The sequence below is a fragment of the Anser anser genome, assembly GCF_964211835.1.
Source record: "Anser anser genome assembly, chromosome: 3".
Taxonomy (NCBI): Eukaryota; Metazoa; Chordata; class Aves; order Anseriformes; family Anatidae; genus Anser; species Anser anser.
Genome location: NC_139722.1, coordinates 17710140 through 17730452, shown reverse-complemented (window position 1 = coordinate 17730452; position 20313 = coordinate 17710140). Strand labels below are relative to the sequence as shown.

The following is a 20313-nucleotide window of genomic DNA, read 5'->3' as shown; positions in this document are numbered from 1 at the left end:
CTGACCTTATTACTCACTGACCTATCAGTTTTATTATTCCTCTGTTTTCCTGGTTTCCAGATGCCACTGTTGCCTTTCCCTGATGACTAAATGAGAAATGTTTACTATCATTTTCTGTTTTCCACTCCCACTGCCTTGATCTGCTCCTGTTTACAGGCATTCCTGAACCAAGTAGCTGGAATTTCTTTTCCTATTCATAGCATGCTTATGAGATCACCTATAATAGGTGTGACTTCTGCCCTACTGGCTATTTACTTAAAACATTACTTTGTGAAAGATTCTAGGCATTTCCCACCAAATTATGCAGAAACAGTTCAGGTAAAAATAGAGGAGGGCTGAGCTGCCTTTCATCTGCAAGACAGATCTTTGTATTAAAAAACTGTATAAAGTATAAATCTGTTCTGAAATTAACTTATTAAGTATTTTTTGGTTTCTTCAAGAGGACTTTTATCATTTTTGTCCTTCTGTATAATAGGAAATGAAATACCTAAGTGCATAGTTCTGTAATGTAAATAAATGGTTGAGATACAAGGCAGGAAATAAGGGGTATTTCTTAATTTGAAGGCCCATAAGTGCATAAGTACATAAAATACATGACTAAAATATAGCTGTTTTCATGTAGAATAAAGGGCTTCAGTGAAGGGCCCTTCAGTAAAAGTAAAAGTCTGGGCATAAGATCTCAAGAGCACAGAAGTTAGTATAGTGTTAGGCCAGAGACCCTGCTCTCCTGCCCATGACAATGGCCAGGCCCAGATGTTCAGAGAAGAGTATAGAAAGGACACAGAAGGATCCTTCTTCCAGCTTCTTTTGCCACTGTTTGAAGTCATCTGTTCTTGTACTTTCTGAGCTCCAGATCACGTACAGACCACGTTGTATTAAGGGCCTGTGGTGGACCTCTTACAAATGTTCCTGATCTGTACCTATAATTATATGGTGTGTTTGATAACTTGATTGCATGTGGGTTATAACTTCTATTTGGTAATTTCAGTGGGAACCCCTCAGCTTCATGTGTCCCAGGGAGGGATGAGTCACTCCAAGTACTAGTCCTTGACCAAATCCCATTTATGGTTACGGCAGATGCAACGGGGAGATCATTTCCACCTGGGAGTGGAGCAGCAAGCAAAACAGTTACTGAGTGCTAAAAACTCCAGATGCCATTGCATGACTTGCCTGCTTGTCCTTGGATTATTTCTGGTCATGTCATGCCTCACAGGTGACGTGGTAATGGCTCCTCCTTACATCAGGTGGAGAAGTCACATATTAAAAATATTATTTATATTACTGCTTCATGTTGGCAATTTGCTTTCCCTGGGAAGATACTGTTTTGCTAGAACTGTGAACTAGCCACAATGGAGAAAGCAATTTCTGTGTTTGATTAAGTAAAATAAAAATAAAAAATAATTAAAAAAGATAAATAATAGATTATTATTTTAAATTTTTGCTTTTGCTTTTCTAGCAAGTAGGGACTACTGCTGCATTATTCATGTTTATCCAGATGGATCCTTCTATGCCAGTTGTGTGTCTATCTACCATCCAGTTTACCACTAATACCAATATTCGATCATTTCTGCAAACTTATATGTATGTTGAAAACATTTTTTTGATGTAAATTAAATGAACTGAAACATATTGAGTACCAGCATGCCAACCTCCCATGCCCCACAGGGGGCATGTCCAGGTTTGGGTTTAGTTTGCAGTAACAATCAGACATGGGCTTTACAGGTAGTGCAGAGAGTGTAATCTGAAAACATACTCAGCTGAGGCAAAAATAGAGAGAGCTTTTATAATTGCCATTGACTAAGAATGCACAGAGAAAATTATGAAGAACAGGAAGTCTTAAGTATGTTTTAGTGGTAAGCTCTCCATACTCAGCTGAGGCAAAAATAGAGAGAGCTTTTATAATTGCCATTGACTAAGAATGCACAGAGAAAATTATGAAGAACAGGAAGTCTTAAGTATGTTTTAGTGGTAAGCTCTCCATACTCAGCTGAGGCAAAAATAGAGAGAGCTTTTATAATTGCCATTGACTAAGAATGCACAGAGAAAATTATGAAGAACAGGAAGTCTTAAGTATGTTTTAGTGATAAGCTCTCCATACTCAGCTGAGGCAAAAATAGAGAGCTTTTATAATTGCCATTGACTAAGAATGCATAGAGAAAATTATGAAGAACAGGAAGTCTTAAGTATGTTTGAGTGGTAAGCTCTCCACACTTTTTGTTCCTTGAAACAGAGATCCTCTCTTTCAAAAAACCACAGTTCAAAGATGGTAACCTGTTGGTGTACTGATTCATTGAGCAACACTGTTCTGACATACTCTTGGAGTCATTTTGTATCAGGTGTAAGTCTTGTGTTGAGCCAAACTGGTAATCAGCAAGGACTTTAACAGATTTTGGAAATGAAATATCTTGAAGTTTGTAAGTTTATTTGCCTATCCAGCTGAGGCAGTAGGCAACAAGCCCAGGAGAAAGGCTGCAGTAGGTCTAAGTCACTCTGCCAGCTTCATGGCTATCCAGTCAATATTCTGTGCAGAAGGCCAAGTCAATATTCAAACGTGCAGAAGACCAAGGAAGTTTCTGAGACAAGTGATAATTTGTCACCTGCAATGAGATCTCTATGCAAAGCTAAACACAGAGATTGTGAACTTGGTGGCATACGTGTACAGATACACACACACACACACGTATACACACAGACACGACACACAGAGTATTTCCTGAGAGTTTCCTGAGTATTTCCACAAGTGGAAGTCTTGAGATTGTCTTCAAGATCTTATACCTACCACAAGTATTCTCAGTAAAAGATTTTCAACTCAAAGGAGAGAGAAAATTATACTCCCTATTAGCTGTGTTGGCTCAACATGACATGAACAAAAGTTAGAAATGAGCTAAGAGAGGAATTTGAATTGGGGACAGAGAAGATACAAAATGGGAGAAAGTTCCTAACATGAAGCAGAAGGGATATATGAGTGATAGGGGAGCAGAGGGTACCAGAAAAGTCTGCTTTCATCCTTAAGCTCGTGCCTTACACAAACCTGAAGGAACTTGAAAGGCACATTTCTCCTGTAGGTAACTCATTGAATTAGTCTCTACTGATAAACTCTGAGACAATTTTGGAAAGTCTCAGGAGCTGAGATATTTTCCATCATGCTGCAACCATCCATTTGCGAGGTGGCATTATTAAGGCTAGATACAGCAAGAAGCCTCCCTCACTGGCATGAATTGTTTCCAGCAAGGATCAGCTGATAGAGAAACTGAATACTGGCTGAATGGGAAAACCTGAATCCATATTATGGTCCAGACATTAATGGGATGGTAGATCAGCTCTAGGAAAGCAAAGGAAAGGTGATGGAAAATTATGGATAGTGTGTAAGAGTACTCATTAACATACAGGAAACATTTTTATTCATAAGTAAGTATTGTTTCCCATTAGAAATAGCGAACAAGATTAACCTAGTTCTTCAACCCCTTTCTCAAGAGGACAAAAAAAAAGTCAACATAAGTACAAGACTGTCCCACTATGTTAGTCGTTCTGGCAGGAAAATGTGTAGGGGATTGAAGCTCTAATTTTTTGCTAGACCCATCATGCAGCTGGTAAGTGCTGGAATTCAAGTGTCAATCAAGTGGGATTCAAGTGTACCTTGGCAGAACTGGTGACACTAAACTGGCCACGCAAAAACGAGGACAGCGTGACTGAGGGAGGCACAGCGCGTGTGGTGTAGGTGCTGTGCTGTAGGATGCTGTTACATATAGGTGCTGTGATGTAGGTTGCTCCCGTCTTGGTAATTAGCTGTTGTGCCACCAAGGACTCAAAGAAGATAGGAATTGTCTGCTTGGCCCTGCTCTCTCCTGATCCTATCAATTTGGGGCACTTATTTGCCCCTACACTGTGCTACCCCAGGCAGCTGCCACATTTTCTGCTATTAAAGCTAACCTATATTCAACTTGGTGCAGTAGCTTTGCTGGAGGTGTTTTAGGCAGTATAGGAGACCAAGATTTTAGACACATTCCGGTATTTTCTTTTCACGACTCTGCAGAAGTCACTGGGCTCCCAAACCTTGACTGCTCTGCACTGCAAACCTCTTTAAGCCTCCCAGAGCTCACGGCCCTGGGCTGAGAAGGATGTGACACAGTTCAGCAAGCACAGCTTTCACCCTGCTTCCCAAGCCTCGCATCCTGACCCGCTGGAAGAGCACAGTGCCACTGAGACCACTCACATCAGGGGGTCCTCGGGCGCTGGAAGTGCCCCAGCCTCCAACGGGGGGGCAGCGGCCACACCAGGGCAGGAGGTGTTTCTGGTGAAGCGGCTCTGGGCGGAGAGTCCGTGGGCTGGAAGAAGCAAAGCAAGAGAGCAGAAGTGGCTCGGCGCCAAGTTTCCGTTCAGCGAGAAAGGAAAGCGAAACCCAGCGCTTCCCCGCGGCATGGCACGGCACAGCGCAGCGGGGCGGGACGGGATGGGGCTTTTAAGAGAGGAGCTCCGGGCTCCTCTCTGCAGCGTGCGAGCCGAGCCGAACCGGGTCGAACCGAGCCTGATCGAGCCGAGCTGAGCCGTGCTGAACCTACCCCAGCCCAGCCGAGCCGAGCCGAGCCGAGCCGAGCCGAGCCATGCATCTGGGCGTGCTGCTCCGCCTGCCGCTGGCGCTGTCGCGGGCAGTGCTGGCGGCGCTGCGAGGACGGCTGGGCGCCCTGTGTTGGAGCCTGGCGCCTCTGTACCTGTCTCTGTCCCTGCCCTTGTCCCTGTCCCTGCCCGGCTGGCGACGGGGACCGGTCCCCAGCCCCGCCGCCCCTCCGCCCCCCCGCCGGCAGCGGGAGCAGCGGGACGAGGCGGCCCCGACGCCCACCAGCGTCAACTACCACTTCACCCGGCAGTGCAACTACAAGTGCGGCTTCTGCTTCCACACCGCCAAGACCTCCTTCGTGCTGCCCCTGGAGGAGGCTAAGCGGGGGCTGGAGATGCTCAAGGAGGCGGGTGAGCCCGGGGGGACACCTGGGACGGCTGGGGAGGGATGCGCAGTCGCCGTAATCAGGACCAAGTGGTGTCCAAGAAGTTATCCCTGTAACTGTCATGCTCGGGGTTCCCTCTTAATATCGGGCACCGTATTGGAGGGGAGCGCTCCATAGGCAGTCAGGCTCACAGCAGCTTTCTTTGGTCCTTTTCTAGGAATGGAGAAAATTAATTTCTCGGGAGGAGAACCGTTTCTTCAGGACAGAGGCGAATTTGTAGGCCAACTTGTCCAGTTCTGCAAAGAGGAGCTGAAGCTGCCAAGTGTCAGCATCGTTAGCAATGGCAGCCTGATTAGAGAGCGGTGGTTCAAGAAGTACGGTAAGAGAAAATCACTGCACAGGAGTGCTGGTGTGGTATGGGAGCCTTGTTGGGGTAGCCTCATGGAAAGATGGGAGTCTTGCTGTCACTGCAAGCGGGAGATGGTTTGTTTGGAGTTCATTGACAGTACCTGCAAACCAAGAGTAACTACCCATGAAATATTGTTAATTACATGATCTGAACAGATTCAGTCTGTTATATTGCCTCTCTGGTATAATAGTGTAATAAAATAATAGCTCAGAACATCACCATAAGGCTAGAAAGGAGAGGGCATGCATTTTGAAGATGCCACTGCTGTGGCTTTTGTGGTTCATGTGATGACTCCACAGAACTGTACTTGGGTGGCACTTCGTGACAGATCACAAGGAAGTGAAAATGGGCAGACTCCTGACAACTTTCAATTAAAGAACTGACTACTAATCAACTTTTAAAACTTGTTTTCAGGTAAATATTTGGACATTCTGGCAATTTCATGTGATAGTTTTAATGAGGAGGTCAACGTTTTAATCGGCCGTGGTCAAGGAAAGAAGAACCATGTGGAAAATCTTCATAAACTGAGACAGTGGTGCCGCGAGTATGCTGTTGCTTTCAAAATAAATTCCGTGATCAACAGATTTAATGTTGAGGAAGATATGAATGAGCAGATCATGGCACTCAATCCTGTGCGCTGGAAGGTAAGAAAGTAGCGTGTAGTGTAGGTTTCATGTTCAGTGAAAGATAAGGATGAAGTGAATTTCTGGAGTTCTCTGCACCTCTAATAACCTCAGGCAGATCTCCAGCTCCAGCTTGGGGTGGTGTTAGTGGACTTCTCAGTATTACATGGTGTTGCAATGGGTTGTCACTCTTTCTGAACTTAAATGGGGCCCAATATATCAAGAATATTTTCTGTTGTGACATTTATACTTAGTTTCCTGGGCTTTCAGAGCATGTTGATGGAAAAGGCACATTTTTTTCTCCAAAGTCTCGTCTGTATGATTTGTCATGTAGAAGGAAGCCATTCAGTAGACAAACTGTTTCGTTTCTGGGGAGTCTTCTCTATATTTTCTGCAGTTATCTGATGATAGCTGAATTTACAGTCCCTAATCAAGTTAAAGTCATAAAGGATACAGATTGACTTGATAGTCTGCAAGGCACATAGTACTTATGACATTTATAATATAGCCATACTAATTTAGGTTCAATCAGAAGTTTGTTTGGGCTTTGATTATCAGTGCCCTTATTAAGAACAAAGCAGTTAAGATTTCTGTGGAAATCTGGTTAGGAGCCATGACTGTGTAATTACATTTAGAACTATGCAATGGTCATTTGCTAAAAATAAATCTGCACTGTATCCTTTGCATAGGATTCACTTAATCACAGTTTCTATCAGTGTGGCTGCAGTTACAGAAAAATGAAAGACATTGATACTGAGACAACTGATGGTATTTGTAATAATGGAATAGAATCTGTTATTCTCAAGACAAGTAAAGTCCTAAAATCTTACCAAGGTACCCTTTGTCTTCAGGTGTTCCAGTGCCTGCTCATTGAAGGGGAGAACAGTGGTGATGATGCCCTGAGAGAAGCAGAGAAATTTGTTATCAGTGATGAAGACTTTGAGCAATTCCTGGATCGCCACAAAGATATCTCCTGTTTGGTGCCAGAATCTAATCAGAAGGTAAAATTGAGACAGTCCTTTCATAACTTTATTTTGTGGTTAGCTAGAAAGATGACAAAGACCTAGAAGCTTCCATGGAAATTAACACTTTTCCTATTTGTATTGGGTTAGAAGAGGTACAGTACAATGTAGCACCTGGTTTTGTTACAGTGGAAGCCAAGATTTTTTATTTCCTTTAAGATTTTTTATTGAGCATGATGTTACTAATAGAAGAGTAAAAACTCACTGATCCCAGTCCTGTGGAAGCCAATGAAAATTCTGTCACAGTGTCTTGTGGCCCTCTGAGTTAGCTGGATGTAGAAAGTATCAGCACAAAAAGAGTAGAAACTTTATTTTCCACAACTGAGTTGTGAACTCTAAACAATAGTTAAAACCTCTGGAATTGGATAGGTCTTCCCCACCAGGGCACGTGAGTCTGATAAGGTTGAATATCAATTTAAACACACTTTGTACCATGCGCACAATTTCCTAATAGAGTTTCATCATGACGTTATGCAGTGTCATTGACCCACATGAAGTAAAGAGATCATCCCATTCAGTGCTATATTGGGTACTGAGGAACGAGAACTGGTATTTTTGCCTGACATATCTTACTAGTAACTCTTCCCTAAAGCTGTATTTTTAACATTGTCTATCTGAACTCCTTTGGATTGCATTTTCAGGCAATTTCCTTATTCACAAGGAAACTCCTTGTGCTACTGCATTGCTCAGCATTCAGCTTGCTGAGCTGCCATTTAAGTTAAATTAGCTGCAGTAAAAGACTTCAATGCCTAAGAGTGGAGCCCAGGACCTTTTTTAGATGTCTACAGACCCTACAGAAGGCAGGAGGAAAGTTAAAAATTCACTGTTCCAAAGGTTTATGAACTGAATAAATAGTAAGTTTAGCCAACTTAAGGAATGCCTTAAGTCTACCATCTCTTTCCTTTTCCTCTCCAAAGATTAAGACTCTTCATACACAGCTTACTTCCTCATGTATAGAGAGCTCTCAAGTGAACAGTTTGGGTTGTCTTACTACGTTACACCCTTGTGGCTTTCCTTTCAGAGGAAAGACATCTCTGCTGACCTTAGCCTCAGTGAATAACTCGAGCAGTAAGAAGGTGTCTGAACTGTAAGACTTCAGGCTATCATGGGATACTTCTCCAGTCTTCCTGGTGAAGTTGTGCCACTCAGCTGCAAAAAGTTCCAGATTAGTTGATTAGTCATAGAAGGGAAAAGTAACAGAGAACTGGGGAAGGAGGACGTGTTCAGATGAGAACCTAGAACTTTCTGCTTTCAAATTTATTTTCCATTTAAGAAGTCCTACAAAGAAAAAGTAGACATCCTTCAATAAGTTTGGCTCTCTTTTCATGTAGTAGAAGATTTCGTGCTTCTCATTTCCATCAATCCTGTGTAGAAGATGGACACCAAATTGATCAAACAGATTTCTTGCCTTGCACAGCAGCAAATGCCACTAACTCAGAGAGTATTTTTTTCTTGGGGAGGTAGGGGGAGCAAGTAGGAGATGACCAGTTAGCTGAGCAAATATGTTAGATTTCTGCTCTTTGTCTATTTCATGGTGCAAACCTGAGAGCTTTTTGATCTGGGAGATTACCACTAATACACCTTTGTGTGCTGGGTTGATAAATAAACACCCTCGCTAAAATAGTCATGTCATTTGTTTGGCAAATAACTTAATCATTCCAGTATGCAAAATAATGTAATTACTGCTGACATTGAGGTTAATAGCAAACTTGAACATTATTTAGAACAGCTTTATCTAGTTGGGCACCCACATTGAATTTGATGTTTAAGACGTCATATTCAAACAATTGCTGTTTTGTTCCTGTACTGAGACATGATAGTAATCCTGTCACTTATTCTTGTAAATTTGATCCAAGCTCACTGAAGTCAGTGGGAAGACACAACCTGGTTCAAAGAAGATTTGTATCAGGCTTTGAAAGAGTAATTGTTTGTCTTGTCCTTGACTTTCTCAAGAGTGGAATTTTCATTTGTATATTAATCTGTTCTTATTTTGATCTATTACAGATGAGGGATTCATACCTCATTTTGGACGAATACGTAAGTCTTTGTTTGATACTTGGTATTTGCATGCTGATACATGCCCATGGTTAACTACAGTTATAACCAACTTAATTTCCTCTGCATTCCGTAAAATAATGTTTACCATGTAGTACAAAGAATACATGTCATTTCTTCCCACAAATATATTGAGAACTGAATATAAGTCTGACCTAAGGAGGAGTTGCCATCAGGTTGCATGCATAATCTTGTGAATCTTAAAGTATAGATGTGTCATTGCTGCTTTTCTGTAATTTAAAAATATTGAATTTGTCCTGAAAGTTAAGTTTCAAAGAGCTTACTTATTTTACACGTAACTGAAGAACAAGCATTTAATCTTCAGGGTTTTTGGTGTGGCTTTGTTTCTGCTAAGGTGTGTCAGTGTGTCTAACCATGAGCCTCTGAGCCATCTAAGGAGTGTTAATACGTTCACATTGGCTTTTGAGGGATTGCAGTGCAAGTTGTTTAATTCTGTAGAAAAATTAAGCTCGTACAGATTAACTTTCTAACGTCTTACCTATTGATTTTCCAGATGCGTTTTTTAAACTGCAGAAACGGACGGAAAGAGCCTTCCAACTCTATCCTGGATGTTGGTGTAGAAGCAGCTATAAAATTCAGTGGATTTGATGAAAAGATGTTCCTAAAACGAGGAGGAAAGTATGTGTGGAGTAAAGCAGACATGAAATTGGACTGGTAACTCAATATAATGAGTTGTGACAAGTCCATTCTGTAACGAAAATGTGTGTGTACATGTGTATATGTGTATATGTATATATGTATATAATGTTATTAAGTACAATATGGTATACTATACAGACTGATGTTCAGTGCAATCCTATATTTGAAAGTGTTAAATGTTTTTAGGATGTAGATTATGTTATTATCTGTTGTTGGGTTGAACATTATCAACTACCTACAGTGTTTTCATATAAATAGATCTCTGAAATCTACTTACTGTTCCGTTGTATGAAGGACTTAAGGGCAAACTGTTAAGATACTGACACACAGGAAGCAGTGTTAAGATAATAGATAAGGTCTGCTGGCAGGAAAACAAACCAAAATTAAAACATAAAAAAAAAATAAAAAATAAAAATCTGCAATTCATTATAAACAGCTGTAATGAGTGGTAAGTGGAAACCCCTATCTGGAAATGTTTTCTGCATAGGTCGTTATGGACAGGTTGTTGCAGTTCCTCAGTAGCTCACAAGAGGGCCAACTGGCAGGCCTTTGGAAGCAGCCCTTGTCTTTTTCAGAAGTAATAGAAGGTCAGAATCTAGTTATAATTTCTATAATAAACAATATATTTAAAAGAAATCAAGATTAAAAAAAGACAGTTTTCGTGCTTAAAGACTGAACTGTAAAAACATCTGTTGTTTTTCTCCCTCTCCTCCATATACACATATGTTTTTTGCAAAAATGTTGGGAGATGTAATTTTCTCTGAAAATATTTTTTTTTTAGTCACGAGAGATTATTACATTTTTCCTAAAACATGAAAGTGAATTTTACTCGATAACAAGAAACTTCTTATTTCACATTGGCAATGACCTTACTTCTAACAAATATTTACAGGGGAAAGAATGTTTGCATTTTATTCATAACTTCCTCCATTTTCCTTTTATCTGCAAATATTGATTTATTATTCTTTATCAGCCTCATACATACAGTTCTGTTGAAGACCTCCTCTGAAATGAATGAATAATATGTAACGTACTTCAGATGCATCTTCTCTTGAATACTGGCACTATTACTCTCATGCTTTTTATTTTGCTAGGGCATGGTGTTACAAACAACTTATATCATGTACCTTTCTTTTAAAGGTTACTTGCTTTTCACTTTTGGCTTGATTGCCAACACACAGATGTTAAGTGAACCTAATTGGGCTTTGTGATAGCTGTCTGTGATTTGAAGAGATGGCAGCACCAACATAAAATAGAAAATAGTTTAAAAAACCTACACAGGCAATAATTAAATATGCTGCCTGATTTCTTGGTCTTCTGACAATTTTATAGCTTTATAATTACAGTTTTTCAAATGTAACTTGTCCCACCCTTCTAGATCTCTGTATGAAGGGCACAGGGATGAACATTGCACAAAAGAGAAGTGAGCTGGCACTACTCATTCTTACTGTCTGCTGAACTTGATACCTAGATTCATGTGTTTAAATATTTGCAGTTCAGCATGCATTTAATGTACAGTGTAGAGAAAATTACACCTTCTTTCCTTTTCCTGATTGTGTTGGTATTTTTAAACGGTTTTTCAAGAGAAATGTTTTGCATTCACCTAATACACCTTCAAAGTTGAAAGGGAAAACACTTAAAATAGGAGCTGCTACTTCTGAGTAGAAAATGGTGCAATCTCTGAAAACACAGTGAAAATGTTTCAGTTTATAATTCCTTCAGTTTCTGTTTTTACTGTCCTGACTGTAAATATACTGTCTCAATGATGCTCTTTTGTCTTTTTTGCATTTCACAAAATAATCACAACACTTCCAATACATTTCAGTATTTTTTTTCTTGTATTAATACTAAGTGACATTTTAAATGTGGCCCACACACATTAACCCCACAGTCTTTTGGCAGCTGTTTCGCTGACCTCAGTTGGAGGTTTGCCTGGGTAGCAACTACAGGCAGCGCAAATTTGTGTAACTGTGGTGGTTGACTTCCTCTGTGTTCCCATTGCTCAAACGTTAAGTCTAGCATCTTCCTCAGCACTGACGCTGCATGATAGAAAAGAAGTATTTTCCTTTGCTGCTGGCTCAGTCCCAGCCTGAGGAAAGATTTAGTGCATCAATGTAGCACTAAATCTACCAGCTTGCTGCTTCTGCAGAAAATGCCAGCTGTATCGCAGCACACAGATGCGAGGCGCACAAACTCCCATTCAGAGCCAGAAATCCTGCCATTCTTCCCCGTGCATTTTTCTCTGTAAATGGCTATTGTTGTGCTGCAAGAGATCCTCTGTGCCTGAGGAGGAAGCTGCAAAATAAACAGAAGGTAGCTGAAAACGTGAAAATGCATTAAATAGTTTAAATGTTAAGACACTGAAGATGGCTTTTGTCATAAGGCTCCCATTTCTTATTTCTTAAAATTTTAAGGATTTTACATTGCATCTTGCTACCATACATAATTAAGGAAGTGTGTCTGCTCTGTATGATACTCTTTTCCAAAGAAAAATGCCAGTTGTGTACATTGCAAATGAAGAATTTGACTAAAACAATTTGACAACACATTGAAGTTAATAAATAGCTATTGGTATTTTAATATGCAAAATTTGTTTTTGTGTGAAAATAATAACAAAAAAGTTGGCTGCATCTCGATTAACCTGTATATATATACATATTTGAATCTGTAAACATAGTTCATGTTGGACTAAAAAATGGATTTGAGGCTTTTATTTTGTACTTGGGCCTAACTTCAGCATGGAACTAGAGGAATAATACTGAATTCAATAGGGGTACTCCCAGACTGAAAGATTACATGCGCATTGTGACCCGGAAGAGTCAGGATTTAAATTTAAGTCCTGTAAACACAGATATGCTTGATTGTATTTTCATGTGTAATCCAGTAGTACTGCAGCTGAGCACTTGCTAAAAATGCTGGATCAGGCAGTAACTTACATTGCCGTTTACTAGCATTATGCAGCTGTTCATATTTTAAAAATTTGTAGAGATGAAAGTTTGGGAGAATGAATTGATTCAGTAAAGAAGTGAATGTACGCATGAATATACCTTGAGTAATGAATAAAACTGTCATTTAAGATGCATTTTACAGTGCCCTCTTTTTCAATGTGAAAGAAGCTTAATGTATTTGAATGCTGAGATGAAGTTTTGAATGGTACTGCCACATAACTTGAGCTAGGTATTTTATATGAATATGTTGCACATTGCAATAAATGTTTCTGTTTTCTTAAGTTTGTCTGTAATTTCTTTCTTATAAAACAAAACAAAACAAAACAAAAACAGAGCCGCAATAGCTGAATGTATGACTGCATTCACAAGAGAGCTGTAATTCAGGATGAAGCCTCTATTTAGCACCGGGGTCTGCTTGCGCGGCGCCAATGGCAGCATCTAGGCCGCAGTGGAGAACAATGGTGGTGATTCTCCTCGTGATGAAAAGCATTCGTTATATGCCTGAGTGGACTGTGCCGTGCTGGGGGAAGAGAAAATACATTGTGCTGTTCAGATGACAGCCATTGCAAAAGTCACAACCGTCCATAAATATCCCGGGAGAAACAGATTGTCTTCTCTCATGGTAAATAAGAGAGAAACCTCGTCAGGTTGGAGGAGGAGTAAAGACAAGAGGCTTCTCGGGCTCATCTCCTTGTCTTCGGGCTGTGCTATGAACTGTTTCATGTACCAGGCAACCCAAAAAGGCACTTTCAGCAGTAATTTATTGTGTGTGTGTTGGAAGCTTAGCATTTTTTCCATCTTGCTTTTGCCTTTTTTCTCCACATTCTAGTGTCGGGCAGGTGCCTGGGCGTAGAGCCACAGCGAGACGCTGTTCCCTACCCCAATCCCCAGCCCCAGGGGTGCAGTACTGCCCTCACCCCTCACTCAGGGCAGGGCAAAGGCTGCGTGGCAGTAAATCAGCCAGACACCTGCAGACCATCTCAGTGCTTTTCCTTTGTGTCTCCCTGCGTTACAGAAGAAAACCATGCTAAGGGCATAAACCAACAACAGGAAAGCATCTGTTTATTTATTTATTTATTTAGGTAAATAATGCTTGCAAAACAGCAGCTTGCCAACCAGGCGTGACCATCATGGTTTCCTTCCTTTTCTCACAAGCAAGGCTGAAAACCCTTCCTTTGTAAACCCCACAAAGGTTTGTACATCTCTCCCTGGCACGAGCTGGGACGACCTAAGCCGCGACCAAAGGGGGCATGAAGGAAGGGCAGCAGCTCGGCACGGTTCGGCTCGGCTCGGAACACCTCCGGGAACTCTCCGCCGGCTGCCAACCGGGGAAACCCCCGGTATCCCCGCGGCCTCCGTGCCGGGAGGCGCCTCCCGGGGCCGCCAGGGGTCGCCGCAGCGGGGCGGCCGCTTCAAAGCGGGCGGGCGGCAGCAAATGGCGCCCGCCCCCGCCCCACCCCGCTCCACCTCACGCCGGAGAAAAGCCCGGGAGCGGCGCTCGCCTCACGCGCCGAGGGGGAGACCATGCCTCGGGTGGCGGCGGCGGAGGAGGAGGTGGCGGCGGCTCTGGTGGCGGCGCCCGGCCGCGGCTCCACGGGATAGCGTCGCGCACCTCGCCACCCTTCCCGGCCGAGGCTGCAGCGGCGCGGTAAGGGCGAGGCGGGGGTGCTGCGGGGTGCCCTGTGTGGGGTCGGTGTGTGGGGTCGGTGTGGGGGGTCCCCGCTCTCCCCACGTCCCCCAGATCCCTTTTTATCAAGGGATCTGCTCGATCCTCCTCCGCGGCCTCCTCCGAGGGGGCGACGGGGCGCGGCGTCGCGGCCCTGCCCGGGTGCCCCGGTGTCGCCGGGGGCTGGCTGTGGGACGAGCGCTCCGATCCGGAGGTGACAGCCGCCGGCCGGGTAGTCGCGATAAATCGCGGGCTGCGACAGAGCGAGGGCTGCCGGCAGCGGTGCGGCTTCCAGGTAGCGAAAGCAGTTCCTTGCACTTGCCTGTTTTCTGTTCTGCGATTTACAGAAATGAGCTAAACCTCCGTGGGGCAGCCCAGTGCCCTTGGGACGCGACGGCTGCTCTGGGAGAGGGTTTAAAAAAAAAAAAAAAAGCACCCCAAAACCACCCAAACAAAGCGGCACGTGGATTGACATCCCCATCTTATGTTCTCAGGAGGCAAAGTGTGCCGTTCGGGGGGAAATTGTGTTGTTTGGGTCTCCGGGGTGAAAAAGTAGTAGTTGGAGATCTCTTTTCTGGCTTGTAATTCTTCCTTCATTCACTGCAATTAAGAGAGGCTGCCATTGATATAAATATATATTTTTCAGGTGTCAGAAGAAACAATATGCATGATAAGGGTGCTGTCCTTCCAGCCAGTCCCCCAGTGTCCCTTGAAACCAAGATTATCTTCATGAAATATCAGGCCCTGTATCACTTTCTTTTTATGTCTTCTAAAGAAGTGGAACAGGGAGTGTCAGGGGGGCAGGCTGGTGGGAGAAGATGCAAGCTGCTTGCATTTCCCCTGTGTTCTTGGAAATGCTCTTGTTCCTCCCCTAGAACAAATTATTCTGTGTTCTACAATAAGGGTGATTTATAAATAGATCCGTTTGTTTGTATTGTTTGTGGTGTAGCCAAACAACTGTTTATGTTGTGAAATGGGATTGCTTCATTGTACATTAGTTTATCAGTGCTGACCCAGAAGTGGCTGCAGCTGAAGTTGCAATGTTCTTGGGCAGAGTGCTACTGGAAATTACATCAGTTTCAGTTGTCTGGCGATAAAACTTGTGGTTGCTGCCCTTTTTTTTTTTTTGCCTCTGTGTGTTTTCTTTGTGGACCTGAGATCTAGTGAAGGGTGGGGTGGGGAGAAGGACGGAGTGTGGGGATGCTCAGGGCAGATTTGTGCCTTTAAAGAAAGTGCTTTGTTGGTACCTCGAAGGATCTTTACAGCATAGGAGAATTTGGATGACTATCTCGTGATAATGTTAGGCAGTCAGTCAAACTGGCCTGACTTGAAGTTTGTTACATACAGAACAGAAGCAAGATTAAATGAAAAGAGTAGGGAGGGGAAAAAATTCCTTTTGTTTAGGAGCTAGTTGAATAAGACATTATTTTTTTTTCCCCCTTGGGATGAAGTTCTGTTCCTTCACTCCTCCTTTCCCTGGCCATCGTGTCTCATTATCCTCTTGTGCAATTGGAATATTGGTCATGATGGGGAGAAACCATCTGTGCTTGAAATAAGAATACGATGTTTCAGTCTGATTTAACTTCTTTGATTGAGACGTCCTTTAGGTAAAACAGAGTTGATTTTTGTCCTTCCTGAATCACCCTGATTCCTATTCTAGGAGCTGCTAGACCAAATCATGTGTTTATTGTGTACAAGCTATTGTAGACTTTTGCCCTTGAAGCATAGTCTAGTTTTGGGTAGTCTTCATTACAGTCTGGATTTCACATATTTTGGCATTTTAAAGTGCTAAATGGGGGGGGGAAGGGGAAAGGAAGAGATGTCTTTAACTGTTTTTGTTTTTAACACTTTTTTCAAGAAATAGATTCCAAGTCTTTGTTACATTTTGTGTGTTTTTTTTTTTTAATTTTATTTTTCAAATAACTTCTGACAACTTTCCTTTCAGTTAAGCCAAAGGACAAGACTGCTGACTTAACCATGAGTTTTGGCTGCAGTGCCATACTGAGGGTATGAATGGCTTCAGTGTATCTGCTGTATTTACAAGAATGCTCTCATAGGCTGGCAGAAAACTGTTGTTTGCCCTTCCTGTGCTGATTCAGGGTAAAATAACAACTCCAGTCGTCCTGTAGCTTGGTCTACGTGTGTAGACCCTTTCTGCCCCAGAGGGCTGGTGTAGCAGGGGAGTTAGAACATGTTAGTTTCTTGTCGTGTTTCCTGTGGAGTTGTATTGATAGGCAGCTGTAAGTAGTCTGTGGTTTGATTACCAGACTTGCTTTTAACTGCATGTCTTTTCTTATATCTTGAGTTACAAAAAGGAAATGCAAAACTGTTACAAAGAAACTCACCACTCAGTTTGGTTTGGTAATTCTGCTATGCACAGCTTAAGCCGTGGTCAGCTCTCCTTTTTATAAGACATGATCCCTTCCTATTTGCCCCTGCAGAAAGGAGCTCATAACGTTCATCTTTCATTTTCCTTTTGAAGGAGGTGAGACAAGAAGATCATAAAGATATATATTTTTTCCTAGTTCTGATGCCTGTGCTGTGCAGAGCTGTTGGAAATACTCTTGCTTCTCTGGCTGCAAAGTAATGGGAATGATTTTCTATTTTATGATCTACATGCTTCACATCATATCAGAAATGCTTTCAGTTCTTACACATGTGCAGTCATTGGATGCTGGAGCTGACTGCTTTTAAAAGTTGGTTTTCAAATAGCTTGATTGTGTGCTGATGGTGATATTTCAGGGTGGTACTGTAAGTGGGCTTCCTCAAAAAACTGAAGAAAATGAGGAACAGAGAAAGTGAAACAATATCTGGTACTTCCTATTTACTGTGAGAAAGAAAGTCTTAATCAGATGGTTCTAGTCTTGCCAAGACAATAGTATTTCTTTTCTGTAGGATCACTTCCAGTGTTTCAAAGAATAGCAAGCAGTAGCTTGTTACATTGCAAGACTTGGCTATGTTATCTTCCAGGTACCACTATGTGAGTTTAATGAAGCTACGTCCTGTTCATATTGAATGGAAACAATTTAAGGTGGAAGAGGTGGACTAAAGCTTACCTCATACTACCTTTTTCCACCACATAATATCCAAAGGATCATCTGAAATACTTGAGGATGAAGATGGGTCTTGCAGGTCGTCTGGACAATAAGATGCAGATTTTGTATGTTCAGGCATGAGTTTATTGCTGTATACAAGTGCTCAGTTTTGTTTGCACTGATCACAGCTTTGCTGTTGAGCACCTGGGTTTGGAATCTTCGCATTTGCTTTTGAATTTCACTTGAGAAATTCTGCTGATGATCCAGTTTCTGGAGTGTATGTATGTGTGTGAATATATATGTGTATTTATATAAACTTTTCCCCTGGAATTTCTCTAAACAGTGTCTGGAAGGGGGCTGATCTGGCAGAGCTGTCAACAGCAACTGAATACTGTCCCACCCCCGCTACCTTTCCCAAAGCACTGCTTATCCTGATCTCTCTGGTGCCTTTCTCTTTTGCAGCACGTTGCCCTTGAGGTACGTCCCCTCCAGATTTGGATATGCTGATCACAAAGCTTCAGTTTTGCTGACCAGTGCAGGCTGGGAGCAGCCTCCTCCTGTGGCTGTTGTTGGTACGTGCAAACCGTGACAGCCCCCTGGTCCTGATGGGGTGGCAGACATGGCGAGGTCAGCGAGGCTGTGCAGAGCATCTCTACCTACCCAAATGCCTCCTTATTCTGGGGTGACAGACGGGGTCACGAGGAGAGTGGGTGCCTCAGCAGGGTGGTGAGTGGAGATGTCATTGTCTATTTCATAGCTACCCCAATGTAGCTGCCAGGGCAGGAAACTGAACTCTACCTAAGCCAGCACACCTTTGAGCTTGTTTGTATATAGTTTTTAGGAACTGATGAAACAAATGCAATACAGTACTCTGTGAACTTGGTTACGCTACTATGAAGGTGTTCACATCACAATTGCCTTAAGAAATATGGGCCTGATGTCATAGGCAATGTTCATGTCCTCTTGGGAGGAAAATAAATGTTATTTTAATCTGTTTTTCTTCTACTGCTACTTAAAGAAGGAGTTTTCTCTTAATTTCTCTAAACTGATGTTGAGAAATTCATGTATCCAGACAGAATCAGAGCAAAGCCCTGTGATTTGAGTGGCTAGGTTTACATTTTCAGTAACGGCAATGAAAATTCAAGACCAAGCTATTTGCAGTCAGTGCATATATTATTAGCCTGGCTTTCTAAGAAAATAGAGATTATGTACAACTCCCTCTGTGAATGTCTGTCTTTCACTGTAGCTCTTAATAACTTTTAAACCTTTTGACTAATTCCAGTTACATTTGCAAGAGGGGTAGAAGCTTATCTCCAGTGAACCCACCAGTTGTCTGACAGTAGGCAGCCTGAGCAGATGGAGAGATCGCTGTAGAAGGAGCTGCTGCAGCCTGAACTCTTCCTACCACCCTGACATACGTGCCTAGGAAACTGGATTTTGCTGTCTCAGTTCCTTAGAAAATAACTTATGTTATACTGCTATTTTAATTTTTTTGACCTTACCTCAAATCAAACTATTACTTCCTCCTTGGATATTTTAAATATGGAGGAAGAGCAGGTATTTAATTTTAGTGTTTAGCCCCAGATTACTTTATAATACTGCAGAAAGTGCATGATGGGGGGCATGGGACTAGAACCCCAAGTTTTCCTTAATTGTATTATAATGTACTTCAGATATTGTGCTTCTCATAATGTTAATTCCATTTTGTTAAAATAGCTATTTTAACTTGCTTCCTCCTTTTGTTAGTGTTTTCTTGCAGTAATGATTCATTAGAGACCCAGAAGCTTCAAGGATTTTTGTAGCTGTCTTTTATAAGGACTGTTCCCTGAATGGAGCATGTCGTGTGACAGGACACAAACTGATACACTTCAGTTTTATTTCCTTATTTCTCATTTGTATTTGTTTTGTGTAAATACAGTCTGGTTTGCTTGTCTCTTTTGCTCACCAATACCTGTTAAATACACTTTCTTGTCTTCTGTTTCTTTCTTCATGGTAGTTTGATTAATGTTATGTCATCATCTTCCTTCACATACAATGTATTTCTTGTCATGTGTTTGGAACCTAGAACACCCACTTTCTTCAGATTAATAATATGTTACTTTTACCTTTGTGTCCTGTCCTTTCTTAATTTTGTGGGGAAAAGTGCTGACCAAAAGTACACATTGAGGATATGTTTAAGATGTGTATGATTTTGTGAAGAGGCAATAATCCATATTCAGTTTTTGGAGAGTGGGGAAAACAAACATGCATAGATGCAAAAAATGCAACCCCCCTTTTAATAAACCTTCTCATTTTTTTATTCCTTATGCTCTTTGTATTTCTGCTATTTGTTGACATCTTAGATCTTGAAGTTTGCAGGTGACACTTCTCTCTACTGTAAATTAGTAGGTCACGTTTGCGTCAGCGATTGTTCCGTATTTGTGTGTGTAGCTTTCTAGCAAAGATGTAGTGGGAACATCCACCAGGTTTTACTCGCTGCAGCTGGAAAGCTGGGAGTGGTGGGACGGCCATGGTCACTGCTGCAGGATGCTTGTGCCAGCTCTGAAGAGGTGTTTGTGCTCACAGCATCCCGAGGCCTGGCCTGGGCTGATCATCAGGACCAGACTTGCCATCTGTGCAGTCAGGCGTGCTTGCAGGGCTGCCTGGGAAGGTACGGGAGGGCTCCTGATGGATCAGGGTGACACCAAGCAGCTTAGCCATGTGTATGCGGAGTAAGCGGGTAAGCCTGCTGGGCTCTGGCTTGCTCCTGAGGCCACTGCCGCAGTCAGCCTTCATGCCACAGGTAGGCTGCAGGTGGAACAGAGTTTGCAACTCTTCTTGCTGACTGCTGGGAGGTAAAACCTCTGAAAGCCATTAAGCACAGTATGATGGTGACCTTTGTAGTTACTGCGTACTGACACTAACCACTTCCTAAGGGTGCGGCATGCGTTATCTCATCTGCAGCTCAGATTGTAA

General features: G+C 42.4%; 2 protein-coding genes across 5 annotated transcripts in view; both read left to right on the top strand.

The window, feature by feature from the left end:
- Positions 1 to 4302: 4302 nt before the first annotated feature.
- Positions 4303 to 12938, top strand: RSAD2 (radical S-adenosyl methionine domain containing 2). The gene is made up of 6 exons (XM_083831791.1): positions 4303 to 4965; positions 5158 to 5319; positions 5764 to 5993; positions 6824 to 6973; positions 8999 to 9031; positions 9564 to 12938. The coding sequence occupies exons 1-6, from the start codon at positions 4602 to 4604 to the stop codon at positions 9726 to 9728; spliced, it is 1104 nt and encodes a 367-aa protein (XP_083687917.1). The 5' UTR covers positions 4303 to 4601; the 3' UTR covers positions 9729 to 12938.
- An 881-nt stretch (positions 12939 to 13819) lies between these two features.
- The window catches only part of RNF144A (ring finger protein 144A), a 62136-nt gene continuing 55642 nt past the window's right edge, over positions 13820 to 20313 (top strand). Inside the window, exon 1 of one of the 4 annotated variants that reach the window (XM_083831282.1) lies at positions 13820 to 14305. The gene's annotated coding sequence lies outside the window, so the exon portion shown is untranslated. Of the gene's footprint in view, positions 14306 to 14343; positions 14619 to 20313 lie in introns of those variants that run through there. The other 3 variants (XM_083831280.1, XM_083831284.1, XM_083831281.1) reach the window with 3 other exon arrangements.